At 47.4% G+C, this 18,189-nt stretch overlaps 1 protein-coding gene across 1 annotated transcript in view; it reads right to left on the reverse strand.

Moving 5' to 3' along the window:
- RAD23B (RAD23 nucleotide excision repair protein B) overlaps nt 1-14,239 on the reverse strand; it is a 48,286-nt gene extending 34,047 nt beyond the window's left edge. Inside the window, exons 1-4 of the mRNA XM_068107804.2 lie at nt 13,982-14,239; nt 6,795-6,876; nt 5,748-5,827; nt 2,723-2,865 (exon numbers count right to left, since the gene is read on the reverse strand). Of these exons, the coding sequence (XP_067963905.1) occupies nt 2,723-2,865; nt 5,748-5,827; nt 6,795-6,876; nt 13,982-14,047 (371 nt within the window). The 5' untranslated portion in view covers nt 14,048-14,239. The remainder of the gene's footprint in view (nt 1-2,722; nt 2,866-5,747; nt 5,828-6,794; nt 6,877-13,981) is intronic.
- Nucleotides 14,240-18,189: the final 3,950 nt, after the last annotated feature.

Here is an 18,189-nt window from a genome sequence, read left to right on the forward strand (position 1 = left end):
GTGGAATAAGCAAAGATTTTGTAATTTTTTCAGATTTTTTTTGTTTTGTTCCACTGGTAACCAAAGAAATACATATGTGGATACCAAAAGATTTTTTTATTTCAACAATTTTCTGGAAGAAATGGTGCATTTGGAAAAAGTGCAAGGGTGTCAATATTTTTGGCCACGACTGTACACATCATAATAAATAAATAATGACCTCGGCCAGATTTCTCACGACATGGGTTTAATATTTTCTGGAGAGAATCCCACATATTTATTTGGGTGATGCATAAGTTGGCAGACCACTGTTTCAATCGCTGAGGCCAATCTTAACAAGGCCCGTGACGTCTAACAGCTCAAAAACCTTTTAACTGTCGCTTTGGTAGTTTTACACTTAGTAGTTTAGTACCAGGGTAGTAGAACCCTGGTGTTGGGCTAGCGGCTAGGGTGTCAGCTTAGGATCCTAGGATCCTGGGTTCGAAACCCGGTCGATCGCTGAATTAACGCCAGGGGGGTTGACTCAGCCTGTCATCCTTCCGAGGTCGGCTAATTGAGTACCAGTTCACTGGTAATTCCCTGCTTGTCGTTAAAGGCGGCAAAAAGGGTTGGCGTCAGGAAGGGCATCCGGCCGTAAAACATTGCTTCAAAAAGGGGACCGAAAAACAACAACTACCACGGTTCCCGAAAAAGGCCAACCCCCGCTTGCGGGGAAAAATGGCCTCTAAAGGTGGTTTGTTTGTTTTTTTTTGGTAGTTTTACAATGAAGGGAAAACTTGTAGGAAGTGCATAGCGATTGTAAATAAGACAGTTCCGAGGCATATTTGGCTTTGCATAGCAGTGAGCACCAACTCGTGGATGAAGTCGTGGGTGGGTGGAGTCAGGTGAACTGTACAACCAATCGGTGGGGAAGCATTGTAACAAACACAGACACACGATCAAACGCCCTCCGCCAACGAAGGTGGACGGAGGTTATATTTTCACCCATCCCTTGGTTTGTTTGTCTGTGAACAGGATATCTCAAAAAGTTGTGGCCAGATTCGGATGAAATTTGGTCGACGACAAATCGATTCGACTTTGGTGAAGTTTCAAATACGAATATGAGATTTTAAAATATTTTCTTTAGTGATCCTTCACCATTGAGTGATGGGGCCAAATGTTATACAGCATGATATTTCAAAACGTTGTGGATGAGTTAGGACAAAACTAGGTGGACGAGTTTGTTAGGTGACAAGAACAAGCCAATTACATTTTGCTTCAGGTCCGGATGCAGATCCGGCCTATCAGTGGGATAGAAAACGTAAACTGTTCAGCCTGGTGGAGGCATGCGCTGTAGTTACACAAGATATCAATAGCTTTCTAGAAAACCAAATGGCAGAAGAGAACTTTTTTTTTTTACTGGCTACCATGCCAGTTTATGACTACGTATATATGTGCGTTTGTTGGTATTGTAACGTGGTGGAATTCTTTTGCGAAAATACAATTGGCGGATGTTATTACATCTTTGCAAATAGACAACACATTATTGGGGCATTTCAGCCTCGTACTGTGAGAGGAAATTAAAGGGTTCTGTTGAGAGCTGCAGACCGACTGCCTGAATGGAAATCAGCAAGCCAAGAAAGGTGGGAGGGCCTTGTATTCCACAGGCAGAAAGCTCGACAAACAAAACATGGTGCCAGACTGTGTTGAATACCTGACATAGGTATTTCATGACATATATGTCTATATACACAGCCCTGACCTCTTGCTTGAGATAAGTGGTCAAAGTCCATTATTGAAATATGAGTCGTAATACTATCCGAAGGTGAATGGCTGAGACGGGAATCCAAAATCCTGGTCAGAGATCAGGCCATCTTGGAAAAGGAAAGGCCATGTCATCTGTGATCTGTTTAAAATTAGAAATAAGCTCACTGCCTTAGTTTAGAGGATTTGGTTTTCCACCTTTATTGCGTTTTCGAGTGACGTTGGTGACTTTCCAAGCAGATGGGACGCAACCCAATGTGAAGAAAGCAGGAAGTACAAGCAAGAGCAGCACAGCAGGATGTCCAAGAAGCAACGGATACGAGGAGATAAGGCAGGAACAGAGATGGGTGGGTTGGATAGATGAGCTTTGATGGCAAACACAGATTTCAGGCATTCAGCTTTGTCTTGAGTGGTCAGATGTTTTGGCACTTTAAGGTGAGTGAGGTGATCACACACCACAAAAAGATATAACAAGGTACCACCAGGACTGAAAAAAAGAGAAAGGTTAGAGTTTGCCTAAAGGTCTTTCTTTGCATCATAATATATATACATATACCAACTTTGGGCAAAATCCCACCACTGGTTCACAAGTTAGCTTGGTCACAGAATTTTTTTTTACTAAAAGGGATATCTGACCTTTGACCTCTTGAATCCATAATCTAATTTGTTCATCTTTACACATACTCGCATCAAGTTTGACTGAGAGTCCTTCAGCCATTCTTAAAGTTATAATGGTAATGAAAACCTATCACAGACACACGGACAGTCGGATGGACAATCCAAAAACATAATCCATCCAGCGACTTCGTCGGCGGAGGCATAAAAAAAAAAAAGAAACTTCATTACAATGAAGTCTTATAACTGAGTTTTGAAAACTTCATGAGTTTCACATAAGTAATGCAATAATAATGCCCTTGTGAAATTTCCATAATTAGGATGAGTAGAAAATGCTCGGCAAATCAGGCCTTCTCTTAGCCCTGTTATGATTGCAGCTACTCACCCAGTAGATGGGCTTCCTGCGGTAGCCCCTGCATCCTGTGCATCTGTCTCTACCTCATCCACTTTCGTCTGTATTGGGGGGCTGGGCCCAGGTGCTGGTTCTGTTGATTCGGCATGTGCTGGCTGGGATGAGGAAGCCTTTGGCTTTGGGGATGTTAAGTAGGAAAGGAAAGGCAACAAATAATGAACATATTGTTACGTTGGAGGGGGGAATGAATACTTCAGATAGCATGTATAATGTAAAAATGCCGATGTGCCGCGTTTTAGAAAGGTTCCACAAATCTGTATTTCAACTCATTTAGTGAGCCATAAAATGATGATGTTGTGGCATGCACGTCAGGAGCGGCAAGTATCCCATAATGTGTTTAGAATAGGGCTAAGTGTACTCATAGAATGCACAATGTAAATATCCGAGCAAGGGGCATCGAGTGAGGGGAGGTGCCTGACTGCCACAATGAGACAACGATTCGGTCAATGACATGACAGGAAGGATTGACTAATGAGGGCCCGGTGGAGTTTGGCGGGAGGAATAAGAACGCTTGCGTAGACATTCACTGAGAGCGTTCGCCGAGCGTGCTCACTGACGGCCGACGGGACCTCTGAGCGCGCTCGCTGACGGCCGACGGGACCTCTGAGCGCGCTCGCTGACGGCCGACGGGACCTCTGAGCGCGCTCGCTGACGGCCGACGGGACCTCTGAGCGCGCTCGCTGACGGCCGACGGGACCTCTGAGCGCGCTCGCTGACGGCCGACGGGACCTCTGAGCGCGCTCGCTGACGGCCGACGGGACCTCTGAGCGCGCTCGCTGACGGCCGACGGGACCTCTGAGCGCGCTCGCTGACGGCCGACGGGACCTCTGAGCACGCTCGCTGACGGCCGACGGGACCTCTGAGCGCGCTCGCTGACGGCCGACGGGACCTCTGAGCGCGCTCGCTGACGGCCGACGGGACCTCTGAGCGCGCTCGCTGACGGCCGACGGGACCTCTGAGCGCGCTCGCTGACGGCCGACGGGACCTCTGAGCGCGCTCGCTGACGGCCGACGGGACCTCTGAGCGCGCTCGCTGACGGCCGACGGGACCTCTGAGCGCGCTCGCTGACGGCCGACGGGACCTCTGAGCGCGCTCGCTGACGGCCGACGGGACCGCTGAGCGCGCTCGCTGACGGCCGACGGGACCGCTGAGCGCGCTCGCTGACGGCCGACGGGACCTCTGAGCGCGCTCGCTGACGGCCGACGGGACCTCTGAGCGCGCTCGCTGACGGCCGACGGGACCTCTGAGCGCGCACGCTGACGGCCGACGGGACCTCTGAGCGCGCTCGCTGACGGCCGACGGGACCTCTGAGCGCGCTCGCTGACGGCCGACGGGACCTCTGAGCGCGCTCGCTGACGGCCGACGGGACCTCTGAGCGCGCTCGCTGACGGCCGACGGGACCTCTGAGCGCGCTCGCTGACGGCCGACGGGACCTCTGAGCGCGCTCGCTGACGGCCGACGGGACCTCTGAGCGCGCTCGCCGACGGCCGACGGGACCTCTGAGCGCGCTCGCTGACGGCCGACGGGACCTCTGAGCGCGCTCGCTGACGGCCGACGGGACCTCTGAGCGCGCTCGCTGACGGCCGACGGGACCTCTGAGCGCGCTCGCTGACGGCCGACGGGACCTCTGAGCGCGCTCGCTGACGGCCGACGGGACCTCTGAGCGCGCTCGCTGACGGCCGACGGGACCTCTGAGCGCGCTCGCTGACGGCCGACGGGACCTCTGAGCGCGCTCGCTGACGGCCGACGGGACCTCTGAGCGCGCTCGCTGACGGCCGACGGGACCTCTGAGCGCGCTCGCTGACGGCCGACGGGACCTCTGAGCGCGCTCGCCGACGGCCGACGGGACCTCTGAGCGCGCTCGCCGACGGCCGACGGGACCTCTGAGCGCGCTCGCCGACGGCCGACGGGACCTCTGAGCGCGCTCGCTGACGGCCGACGGGACCTCTGAGCGCGCTCGCCGACGGCCGACGGGACCTCGGGGAGCGCTCGCCGACGGCCGACGGGACCTCTGAGCGTGCTCGCCGACGGCCGACGGGACCTCGGGGAGTGCTCGCCGACGGCCGACGGGACCTCTGAGCGCGCTCGCCGACGGCCGACGGGACCTCTGAGCGCGCTCGCCGACGGCCGACGGGATCCCAGAGAGCGCTGGCCGACGGCCGATGGGATCCCAGAGAGCGCTTGCCGACGGGATCTCTGAGAGGCTCGCCGACGGGATCGTTGAGACAATTGCCACCAAGGAGTGCCGCTGTAGCTGCTACTCCTCTCAACCACCCGCATCGGACTGACAGCTTTGCCCTTGCATAAGAGATGGCGCACTCGCCCCATCAAGGATGCTGCTTTGAATAGGGCTACGTATGAAGTAGCGCGACATGTGCGCACTTCGTCCTGCTGTTGGCCGCCTTGATCATACGAGAAATCTATACGGGGTGTTAACGAAAGGTATCCTCCTCGTGCTCGGTGTGTGTGCGTGTGAGTCCGTGTGAGGTGGCCACTATTATTACTCTGCATATATATTGTTATTGTTTTTCTTTTTGCTTTACTGTATGTATCATTGTTGCTGATATGCGCTTTTCCATATTTGCCTGTAATATAATTGGTATTTTAAGAGAACTCGGGTCTCAGTGTCCTTCATTGCCAGCGCACACCACATTTATTTAATGAACCGTGGCACATCGAGCAATTTACTCGAGACGAGTCGGTAATTTAAAAAAGCCTCCAAATTGCTCGGTTAAACCTTCGTGGTCGACGCTCGCGGACGGCCGTGTTAAAGGTCGCCCCTGCGGACGCGACAATATAATTGATAGGATAGCAACACCGTAGGAGAAGCAAGGCAATGCTAGAGAAAGCAGGTGGGTGGGAGTAATTGGGAGAAAAGTGAATTTTGGGGAAAATGGCTAATGACAAAGACAGAAGCTTCGGGGCTAATAGGCTAATATAAGCCACATGGTAATGTGGAAAGTGGATGAGTGAAATAACAAATACCAGTGCAGCTCACCTTGGTGACCATAACCACGACAAAGTTCTTTTCATCAATCTTGTATTCCTTCAGTTGTGTGTCATCATTTAATATCTTTCCTGACCAAAAAAAAATACAAAACAAAACAAAAATCGAATACCAAAATGCTTTTTTAAATTGACCTTATTTCCCTTTATAACCATAAAGTTCAAGTGCCTTTACAGCAGTATATTATTCGTGACTTAATGAGAATTACATGTTGCAACTTGGTGTAAAAAAAGAAAGAGACAACGTAACGTCTGATCCCTGGGAACAGAAAACAAATCGAGAAGTTTCCTTTTTTGGCGAATAAGTGTGCGTATTACTAAAATTAACGCTTGGTTGTCAGCAGTAAACAAAATGTTTCTGAAGGTAAAAAAATATTGCAAATATTGACAGTCAATAAACTATTACTTTATTTTATTCCCCGGGCAACGCTGGGTACTTCAGCTCGTGTGGCATAAAGGCGAACACAAGGAACTTGCACGGCATTCAGAGTGCATACCTCCGCCAGGCTGAACAGTTTCAGTTTTGTATTCTCCTGATAGGCCGGATCTGGACCCAGACCTGAATCAAAATGTAATCGGCTTGTTCTTGTCATCTACACAACTCGTCCACCAAATGTTGTCATAATCCGTCCACAACTTTGAGATATCGTGCTATATATCGTTTTGGGCCCCCAACTTAATTTTTTTAAATCGTATTCAGATCTGGATCTTCACCAAAATCAAATCAATTCATCCTTGTCACACACCCAACATGTTCGCCAAGTTTTGTCCGATTCCATCCACAACCGTTTGAGATATCCTGCTCAAAAACAAACAGACGAACAGGGATGAAAACATAAGCTCCACAGACAGACAGACAGACAGGGGTAAAAACATAGCCTTCGTCCACCTTTGTTGGCAAGGATAGCAAGACTGAACAATTGACAATGCAGATCCTCGCCGAAGGATATAGATTGCAAGAGACCTGAGAATGAACAGTCTATATTAAAGTAAATCTGCATGCAGACACACTCCCCAAAATAAACCGAATAAAGTTTACCAGCATAAATGAGCTTCATTCCAGCTATAGGGAAACTTTCTTCTCCCTTCTCCGAGGCAATCTTCTCCTTAAGACATCGTACCTGCACATGCAGGTAAAGTAAAGCAGATTAGAAATGACAAAACATGAGGTGGAAAGGTAAGTTTAAAGGAAGACAATTCATGAAAGACCAGAAAAAACGATGACAACAGAAATTATCTTGTTCTCCTTCAAGTGATACAAACTAGAATGAACCGCTCCCGTTTGGGTTATATTATTAACCTTATTCAAACGTGTAATTCAAAACACCTCACTGCACTAGAAAATATGGGGACAAGAATACTGCATTGTAAAAGGTGGGGTCTTGTAATACCCCATCCCACCTGGAGCGGCACAACAAGATACGCATTTACTATGCACTCATTGGGGTCATGCTGATCCTATGTAGCAAGTCTGTATATAATCGTCCCAGAACTGCAGGATGAGTAGGGCGACAAAAACACGCACATGCTCACACGTGCGCGCAAACACAAGTTTTTCACAGCCAAAGCAGCAACCAGGTTGAGATATTTTCCAAATTTTGTGGCAAAGACCTTTGAATACTTTCATCACTTTTTAATAGTACGTTACCCATATCATTTTTTAAATTTTATTTTAAAGAGAGGTAGCGAGTGGAAGACATTTCCTTTGCTCCGCCACAAACCAGCTTATGTAGGTCGGGTAAAGAAAGGGAAAGGGAATGACAGACACATGGAAGGGCGAGTATGGGCTCAAGATGAGTGCAAGGGTAACGGTAACGGTAAGGACAAGGGGTCAGTGCAAGGGGAAGTGAATGAGAAGGGCAGGGGTACAGCGCAAAGGGAGGGGAAGAGGATGAGCAGAGCGCAGTGAGTGCAAGGAGATGGAGAAGTGCAAAGATTTAGTGCAAGTGGAGGGGAGGAAAGGGGGCAGGGGCAAGGTGCGAGGGGAAGGAAGAAAAAGGGCAAGGGGAGTGGTGAGGTGGAGGCGAGGAAAGAGGTGGGGAGAGGGAAGATGAAAAGGCGTAGGGCAAAGGGTAAAGGGAAGGAGCAAGGGGCAGCATAGGGCGAGAAGGGGTGGTATGGGGGTGCGAGGGCTGGGTAAGGTGGCCAAGGGTTGCAAAGCTTGGAGGGGCCCAGTGGGCGAGGCACTGAGGGCAGGCGACAAGAGTGTGGGGGCAAGACTGCAGGGGCATGAGGGGGAGGGTATGGTGACAAAAGGGGCCATGAAGGAAAGGAGGATCGACAAGGGGTGACAAAGGAGGAGCGGTGCAGGGCGAGAAGCGACGCAGGACGAGGGTGAGGGACCACGCGGGGTGATAGCCGAAGTGCAAAGCAGGACGAGGAGTGAGGAGCAAGGAGCGATGCAGGACGAGGGTGAGGAGCGAAGCAGGACAAGGGCGAGGCGCAATGTGGGGCGAGGAGCAAGGAGCGATGCTGAACGAGGAGTGGATAAAATAGTGAGGCAAGGTGGGCCGTGCAGCGGCGGGGCAAGAGGAAGCGAGGGGCAGAGCGAGAGAATGAGGAACCGGGAGAGTGCTTAAGGAGTGAAGGCAAGGTGAGGGTTAGGGGCCTGGCACACATGGGGGAGGATGGAGTAGAGGGAAGAGATGCCTGAGGCCCAAAGAGTGAGTTGAGCAGGCTCGGGGTGGGGAGCAGTGAGTGACACGGGTCGAGAGGCACATGTATGGATACAGATGTGAGGGCCACATTTGGGGCTGGCTGGATAACCTATGTAAAGCATTAAAGTTTAGGTTTTAAAGTAAAATATTAAAACTTGGAGCAAATTAAGTGGTTTGCCTTCTTGCATATCATGGCCACATAATGGTGTCTGACATACTTAAACAACAACATGAAGAACATCTTTTCAATCATTATGTTGTATATTACGTAGAAGTGCTGATGGGAAGAAGCAATAAAGATGTGCATTTCTTGCTCCATTGTTTTATAAAGGGAAAGATGGATGCTCCTCATTGTGCATAAGGTTCCTGCGGCAGTTTCATAGGCTAGGGAGCACAACCCTGGATGAGTCGCCACTCCGACACAGGAAGTCAGGGCAGGAATTTGGAACATGGCCAGTTTGCTGGAGAAAGCTCACCTTCTCTTCGCCAAGGACAACACGAAATCTTTAACATCCACCAACTAATGCTGGCAGACGGGACGCCCAGTTTAACAAATGGCACACATTAATGAATCACCCTGTCTGTGACGCAGCTCCACTATTAGAGGAGTTGCAGGTCAATACAGATAGAAACTGCCTTTTCCATGGTAAGGATACGTGAGATCTTAAATGGAGAAGACGGAAAATAATAATTTCCAAGTGGGTCCATTTGGCTGCTGCAGAGGTAGTCATCATCATGTAGGGAGACAGGTTTGAGAGTTCAGTCTTGAGAGAGGAGAGATATTGTTTCCTGGCTCTCCTGAGGGTGAACACACACTTGTTTCGGGCTTTGTGAAAGGAAATGAGATTTCCTTCCATTGGTTTTGCTTTCCAGGAGGCGAAGGCAAGTTGTTTCTGAGCAACTGCCTCACCACAAGATTCCGTGTACCATGGACGGGAGGAAGGGTATGACAACTGAAGACGAGATGGGACAAATCTGTACATGAGAGAGAGCAATTTACTTTGGAAGAATTCCCAGGATGAGTTGATGTCAGAGGCAGTCGAGATGGGAGACCAGTCCAGATGATTTATGGCTGCTTGAAGACCGTGCCAGTTGGCCTGAGTGAAATGCCAGACTCGCTGACGCTGAGGAGGCTCTCTGAGAATGGTCAGAAAGATGTCTACTTTAACAAGTACATGATCAGATGAGCCGATTGGAGCAGAAGAAGAGCAGCAGACATTTGCAGGGAGGTTAGTCATAACCAAGTCCAGAAGAGAAGATGCTCCGTTGACTGAGACCCGGGTCGGGAAATTGACAGATTGTGTCAGTCACAGTGAGTCACAGAAGTCCTTTGCTGAGGAGCCATGGCTGGTGAGAGAGGTACCCACACCCAGCCAACTGGCATGGTGACAATTGAAATCACCACATATGAGGAAGAGAGAGTTGGGATGAGTCGATAGAAGTTGGTCCATATTATCAGACAGTGAGATGTAGATGGAGTCATCACTGTTTGGTGGACGGTACAATACACATATGAACAAAAGGTGGGAGTGAAGGGGAAGCCGTAGCCAGAGGTACTCCTGGTGGTGGGGTGGAGAGAGGACAGTGCAGGGTGAGTGAGGAAGAGAGTTTTTGATAAGGATAGCAACCCCACCTCCAGGACGAGGCTCAGGTCTATCATACCGGAGGAGGGAGTAACCCGGGAGAGATATTAAGGAATCAGAGACATTCTGAAGGAGGAAAGTTTCTGTTAAGCAGATCAAGTCTGGTTTGTCAGAAGCAACCTGCATGGAGAGATAAGTCAAAGTTTGAGCGAAGGCCCCAGATGTTGTTTGAGGTCCATACCGTTAATGAAGAGGAAGGGGGAGCATCGGATACAGAACAAGGGGGGTAGGGCGGGAGGGGTAAGGTAAGATGTGGAAGAGGAGGAAGAGGTAGGGAGAGCTGTTGAAAGTGTCAGAGATTTCAGAATAGCTAGGAGAAAGGGAAGGATGGGGCAGACAGAAGGTTTGATGGTGATTGGGTGAGGCACAGTGAGGTGTTATTTGAGGGGGAGCAGAGCGAGGAAGAAGGTTGGGGGAGATGGAGGTGAGAGTTGGAAGGGGGAAGAAGCGGGGAGGACGCTTTGAGGAGAAGGGGTGAGAGGGGGGAAAGGGAGAAAAAAAATGAGGGTGGGGAGATTATAAGGGGAGAGGCGAGGGGGGGATTTATGAGGGGAGGGGTTAGAGGGGAGTTTAGGAGGGAAGGGGTAAGGAGGGGGATTTGAAAGGGATGAGAGATTTGGAGGGGAGGGATGGGGGGGGGAGGAGTTTAGGAGGGGAGGGGCGAGGGGGAGTCTTGGAGGGGAGAGGTGAGGGGGGAGTTTATGAGGGGAGGGGTTAGGGGGGATTTTTGAAAGGGATGGGTGATGGGGAAGATTTGGAGGGGAGGGGTGAGTTTGGATTTTAGAAAATGTTGTACGATTAATGGGAAATGAACATTTATTGCAAAATGAATTTCTTGTGACCTTCGAGTCAGAGATACGTTTGAGGACGCTGGAGGGGGGGGGGGGGGGGGGTGGTGTGCAGGTGGGTTTGGGGAATGTAGAAAGGAGGAGCTGTAAGAGATGGATTTTTTTTTTGGAATGAATAGATTTGGTGAGCAAGTCGAAAGCAACCTTTTAAAGAAGAAGAAAAAAGTGTTATACTATATGACAGAATACAGCACTTCAGGGGAAAGTTTAAACATTTTTAAATTGAACAGTGAAAACTATCTGGGGAATGGGGGTGAAACACATGGTCGAAGAGCAAACGAACGAAAAGAACAAAGAAGGAATGTTTTTTTTTTTGTTTTTTTAGTTGAAGATATTAAACACCGAAGTATGGGGTGAAAAGACTGGGAAAAAACTGAGAGAACGAGAGTAGATGGACCACAATCGACCGCTGAGAGAAAACAAAGCCTCAAGGTAGGAAGTTTAAAGAACTAGGCCCAAATAATGCAGCACGAAATACTTGACTATTTTATACAGTATGAAAGATTAACACCGATAATCTTCCTAGGGACACATTATAGGTACATACACGTAAGGTAAATACAGTTTTTTTTTTGGTTTTTTTTTGTATACAAGATCGAGGCTCGTGAAAGAGCTAACATTAATCACACAAAAAGTCAAACCGACACACAAAACACAAAAAACAAGGGGAGCGGCAGACAAGATGGGGAGAGAGGGGGAAGGACACAAACCAACATTTGAGAGCAGGGACATCGAGAGATATGTGGGAGGGAGAGGGCTTGGGCGGAGGTGGGAGAGGTATAAAACATATGAACACTGCAAGGACTCTGGGGTGAATTACCGGGGGTAGAAAAGATCAAGGTTTTCGATGGGGGAAGATGAGAGATGGTGGTGAACAGCTGTTTTAAAGACCTGGAGGGAGGAGTGGGATTGAAGGGAGTGGGGGAGTTTGTTCCAGAGGTGGGAGAAAAGGGGAATGAAAGAGTGAAGGTGAGCAGAGAGCCTAGATTTTGGCAGTTTAATCATAAGAGGGTTGCAGGCAGATCTTGCTCGACCTGAAGGAATATTGAGGGGACAGAGCACAGAGAGAGCTGGGAGAGCAAGGCCGGAGAGGAGTCGGTAGAAGACAGAAAGACCACCAACCTGCCTGCGGTGAGTGAGTGAAAGGCCCTCGGAGTTAACTTCATCGCAGGAGATTCCAATGATTCTGAAAGCTTTGGTTTCAACAGCGTGAAGCCGAGCTAGGTGTGAGGCAGGAGCACCAGCCGAGAGGGGGAACAGTATTCCATTGAGCTGCGGATGAAAGCCTTGTATGTGGTGAGGAGCTCAGGTTTGCCAAGGAAGGACTTCGCATGACGGAGGCTGCCCAGTCGGCGACTGGCTTTGGAGGCCAGCTTGGAAATGTGGTTTTCCCAAGAAAGATCCTGGCAGATAGTGAGACCCAAAAGCTTGAGCGACAGAACTTCTTGGAGAGGATTGTTGAGAAAGTAGATGGAGATTCCTCTCAATGGTGTTGACTCTCAATCTCAATTAGTAGACTCTCAATTAGTAGAAAGTAGACTCTCAATGGTGAGGTTTTCCAGTCAGTCCTTTCGGAGAGACATCGTAAGAGTGTGAGATTTGTCAGGATTGAAAGACATGTTCCACTTGTTTGACCAGTCTGTGATTTTGTCCAGGTCTGCAGAGAGGGAGGAGGCTGCAGACTGCCGATCTGAGGGATGAGGAATGGAGCGGCAGATAGTGGAGTCATCAGCAAAGAGATAGATAGATTCGACAAAAATGACAATTGTGAACAATTACTTAACTTCAAGCGTGCGTGGACAGCCAATTATTTCCGACCACAAAGTCGGAATAATCAAGGAAGCGTCATTGTCCTCGTACTAGCATTTCTACATCACATTGTGAACTAGAAGGGTACTCAGTGGAGCGCATACCTCCACCAGGCTGAACGGTTTACGTTTTGTATCCCACTGATAGGCCGGATCTGGATTCGGACCTGAACCAAAATCGTATCGGGATGTTATTGTCACCTAACCAACTCATCCACCAAGTTTTTCGTCACAAGTCATCCATAACATTTTGAGAAATCGTGCTATATATAATTTTGGCCCTAACTCTCAATGGTGAGGAATCACTTTAAAAATTCTCTAATCCGGATTCGAATCTTCACCAAAATATAATCAATTCTTCCTTATCACACGCCCAATTTGTCTACAAAGTTTCGTCAGAATCCCTCTACAATTTTTTTAAATATCGTGCTATACAGTATATCGTTTTTGGCCCCATTTCTCAATTAGGAAGAATCACTTAAAAAAAAAAAATTCTCTTATCCAGATCCGGATCTTCAACAAATTTGAATAGAATCTTCCATGTCAGACACCCAACCTGTCCACCAAGTTTCGTCCGAATCCGTTCACAACTTTTTGAGATATCCTGCTATATATCGTTTTTGGCACCATCTCTCAATTAGGAAGAATCACTTTTTTTTTTAAATTCTCTTATCCAGATCTGAATGTTCAGCAAAAATCGAATCAATTTGCTTTGTCACACGCCCAACCTGCCCACACCAAGTTTCGCCAGAATCCATCCACACCTTTTTGACATATCCTGTTCACAGACAGACAGAGGTGAAGACATAACTCCCATCCACATTCGGCGGCGAAGGTAAAAATGATATCACAAACAAGTGCATAAATAACACAGATCGCCAAAGAAATATAAAAATAGCTGATCACGTGAGATGACACATCAAAATAACAAAACAAGATTTTTCATCAATTTGAAACAATCCAGAAAGTTGAAACAGCAACGCTGCGTTGTCATTGCCAATTGTGAGGACAACTGGGGGGAGAAAAGACGGAAAAAATGGACAAGGAAAAGAGAAGAAGATCCAATACCCCAACTCTTGAGTGGCACAAATACAAAAGCTTTATAATTACAATTCCAATAAAGTGAAGTAAACAATCAACAAGGAAATACAAACAATTTCACCGAAACGTGAAAAGAAATAGGTTTAATCAAAGAATGTACGAACAGGAATACTCCAGGCCCGGGCCTTGCGCCAGACCACGTTCGGCTAGGCATTTAGGTTCAGCTCACCGTCGCATTATCGTCGATGTGCAGCTTAAACGTCTGTTGTTGCAGAGTTTTCAGTGTGAGCTGCATGGCTAGACGCGTAGTAGCAGACGTGCACCAATTAGGGGAGAGAGAAACAAACTATAATTTGTTCCGAAAGTGTCAGGCGCGCTCGGATAGCCGCGCCATGCCAAAGGAGGCCACAAGAAAATCTCGTTGATCGAAATCTCGCGAGATGCAAGTCAGGAATGGTGTTGTTTCACAAGAAAATCTCGTTGATTTAAATCTCGCGAGATGCAAGTGTTGAGTGGTTTGTGACTCTTTCCTGTTAACGATCAATTTAAAGCACTCCAACGAAACGGTTGATAAGGAACGGCTGGCTTGGCAAGCGCTATCATGGAAGCTTATTGCCTATTGGTTGTTAATGTGGCACACCCCTGACAATGCAATCAATATTAATTAAAACTAAAATGACTCCCTAAACAACCAGGCAGCGTTGATCACCGATAAGCACGTGGAATAAACAGCCAAAATCGAAGCAAACCCCGATTTCACTGAACATTGCAACAAAACCCGAATTCCAGTATCCAGAATTCACCACCAACTCTAATGATACCACCTTCCACTACACCGCCCTATGCTATCTAAGAAAACAAAAACGACGGATAAACAAAAAAGTAATAGGTAAACAATAAGTAAACAAAAACGGATAAATATCTAGGGAATGAATAATAGGAAAGGAGGGGAGGAACTGAAATTAGCAAGTAAGAACAAGGTGATTGGGTAAGGAAACTTTAATGGAGATAATTTAAAGTTCATGGGTCAGAACTTTAAATTAGTAGGCCAGAAATGCTTTTTTGTCATTGGCTTTTCTCTACCAATTAGAAGCAAAGCTTTCATAAGATACCCCCGGGTATTATACATTGTAAGAAAGGTCATGATTAATTCCTTGGGTTAACGTTAGTTTAAACTCATTTGCAAACGAATAGTGGCTGGAACACAGATTTGGTGTGGCCTGTCATATTTGGTGTGGTGTGGCCTGTCGTCTGTCGACCTGTGCGTGTCGGCCACGATCATGGTCCGACGGGATTTATGTGTTAAGAGATGGCGGGAAAGTGCGCACCACTTCCCTAACGCTGGCAGGATAGCCTAGCCCTAGGCCCTAGAGGTATGTACACTAGCCTCTGAGTCTGAGCAGTCTAGCCTAGGTTCAAATCTCAGCCCAGCTATAAACTGGCATCCCAGTGTCTTGCAGGCAAGGCGGAGTGTGTGCCATGTTAAACTTGGTGTCTCGTCTGCCAGCATTAATTGGTGCCTTGGTGGATGTTAAAGATCCCATGCTATACTTCACGAAAAGTAGGCGAGCTATCGCAAGACCCCTGACCAAATATGCAACTTTCGAAATGAGGTAATCTACTATGAGTACGAGTCTGACCGCGTGCCAGATAAGGATTGCTACTTAAAATGACTCGCAAAGCTTTTAAAGAAACCGAAAATATTTGGAAAAGAACCTGAGAAAAAGGGGTCTGGCTCTGCACAATGAAGGATTTGGAGTACTTTTTGATAAATTTGCCCAAAGAGTTGATATCATGCAGCACGTACCAGTACTGCAAAAACTCCTGATGATATGCGCCCGTGCAAGGCCTATTGACGGGCTGTGGACGCACTCTATCTGTCCTCCCTGATCATCCCTGTCAGTGAGTGGACTTTGAACCTTGTGGGATTGCCTCGTGTGGTAGGCTTGGTGATTTATTTAATGGACATATACTATTGAAACGACGATGCTGGCATGACCAACATTCAGGCAGAAATCCCAGAGAGAGACACTGTATCTTGTTTGGGTGCTTCTTCACACTGGTAGAAAATCATATTCAATGTCCAGCTTGTCAATGTCCAGTGTAAGTTTAAAATGATGTTTACTATTAATCATTGTCATAGATTGTCATTCCAAGTACTGTGTACTGTAAGCCCGCGACCTTTCCCCTTTCTTATAGTTCAACAACAACAACAGTGTCACGGGTTATATTTCTGGGTCCTCCCATTACCATGGCCCTTTCTACCTCCCATTACATAGTCATTGCGATATTCAAGATGGATACTGGACAGTCGTGTGTGGTTGAATAGATAACTACGGAAGACCTATTTATTATTATGCATGTTGTATTCTTATCCTTGTTGTATTATGCAACAGGCGTAGCTCTACATCTGTGTTGTTACAGGTTGTCCTGTTCTTGCTGAATAAAGCCTACATTGAATGATCTCTAACGAATCAAGCCTCATTGATACACCTTTCGGCTTATCTCAATCATGTTTGGGAGGGAGGATAGAGTGGTGGGAATGGGAGCTGTATGGGCTGTGAGGGCTGTTTAAATATATTGGAACAGTCCGTCGTCGTCTCGGATAACTCCAAAAAGGAATTTACCTTGATCTTGGAAGATCCAGCTGTGTCCATGTGGTTTTTTTGTGGTTTTTTTACTCCATGTTTTTTACCTCCCTCACCCCCCATCCCCCTTCCCACGCCTCCTCTCCCAAGCCCCCTCCCTCCCACAGATCTCCCGATGTCCCTACTCTCAAATGTTGTACTTGTGTGCTTCCCCCTCTCCCCATCTGGTCTCCCGCTCCCTTTATTTTGCCTTACTAGTACACCCGCAGACTCCGGGAGGGGCAGGAAGGGTCATTCCTCTTTGGGGTATATCGATTACAGTCTCTCTATGATCGGATCTCAAGAACATTGTGTGTGTTCATTCACCAAGTTTATTGTGGAGAGATCGCCAAGTGGTTTAAGCATTTGAGCAAGCATTCCATTCAAAACCGTTAAGGAACGGCTGGCTTGGCAAGCGCTAGCGAGCTGCTTGGTAAATGAGCACATCCCGGTCTTCCTCCCTTTGTTTTGTATTAAACAGCGGGAGCGAGTTTCAAAGGTGTGCTACGAAAAAAGCCACGGTAGCGGCATAAAGGGCCATGTTATTAACCCAACACTTGTGGGTTATATAGAGTACAGTAGATCTTCACTCAGTTCTGTAAGTAAACCTTACTTCACGGATGTCGGAATTCATACAAATTTCTTCATTTAGTGTTATAAACAGCACTAGCAACTGTTTAAAAAGCTAAGCATACGTGTTTGTGGTTTATAATATTTTTGCTTCCTGTAGAAGTCGTTGCTCACACGGAAACGCCATCATATCTCTAACATAAACCAGGGCCCGTGCGGGCCCAGGTAACGAGGTTGGTCTTAAAGTATTTTAATTACAAATTAGAGGGGCATAAGATTGTGAATCAAACAAAGACGGGTGAAACAAACTCCTATTGAACTTTTTCGCAATTTTTTATGCATACTTCCGCATCCGGAAGATGGCGGCCTCCATTGAGTGATTTGGTTTTTGAAATATTTTTTCAAATGCTCGAATCTCATTGGTTCCGGTGTTTGGTGACGATTTTCGTTGAACATAACCAGGCCCGTGCGGGCCGAGGTTGGTCTTTAAGTATTTTAATTACAAATTAGAGGTGCATAAGATTGTGAATCAAAAAAAGACGGGTGAAACAAACTCCTATTGAACTTTTTTCAATTTGTTATGCATACTTCCACATCCGCAAGATGGCGGCCTCCATTGAGCGATTTGGTGCGTCAAAGCTTCGAAATTCTCAAGGGATCCAGCAAAATCTGGCTTTTCAACATAATACGTACACGTTCATTCACAACACCGGCTTTGCTGGCTATTAATATTGTTTTGTCATAACATTAATAAGATGCGATTATCATTAATTTAGTTATTAAAAGCGTCTTTGGAAAAACGCTACAATAAATCTTCTTCTTTGGAAAATCACCACAATAAAGCTAACTTAATATGGCTATACACCTCAACACGCAACCCATTGACGGAAATGGTGGGGAAAACCCGCTCGGGAGAGAAAACCCCCTTGGGGAGGGGGGCAAATGAATGCGCTACAACCTTCATTATGTAACCCTTGGTCATCTTGTCAAGTTTGGTTGAGATTGGATAAGTAACGACTGAATGTATTGGCGTCCAAAATTCATCAGACAGACGGACAGACACAAATGGCATATTTTAGTCTGATGTGTCCGTTTGTTTTTTTGTCATTAATTCTAGCTCTTACACGAGTCTCGATCTTGTATACAAAAAAAGAAAAGAAAAAGGAAAGGCCGGCACATCTATAAAAAGGCCACGGACGCCGGATCCTCGCGCCCAGTGTCGATGTACCACGCCTGTGAG

This window comes from Myxine glutinosa, chromosome 2 (assembly GCF_964187855.1).
Source record: "Myxine glutinosa chromosome 2, kmMyxGlut1.1, whole genome shotgun sequence".
Lineage (NCBI taxonomy): Eukaryota > Metazoa > Chordata > Myxini > Myxiniformes > Myxinidae > Myxine > Myxine glutinosa.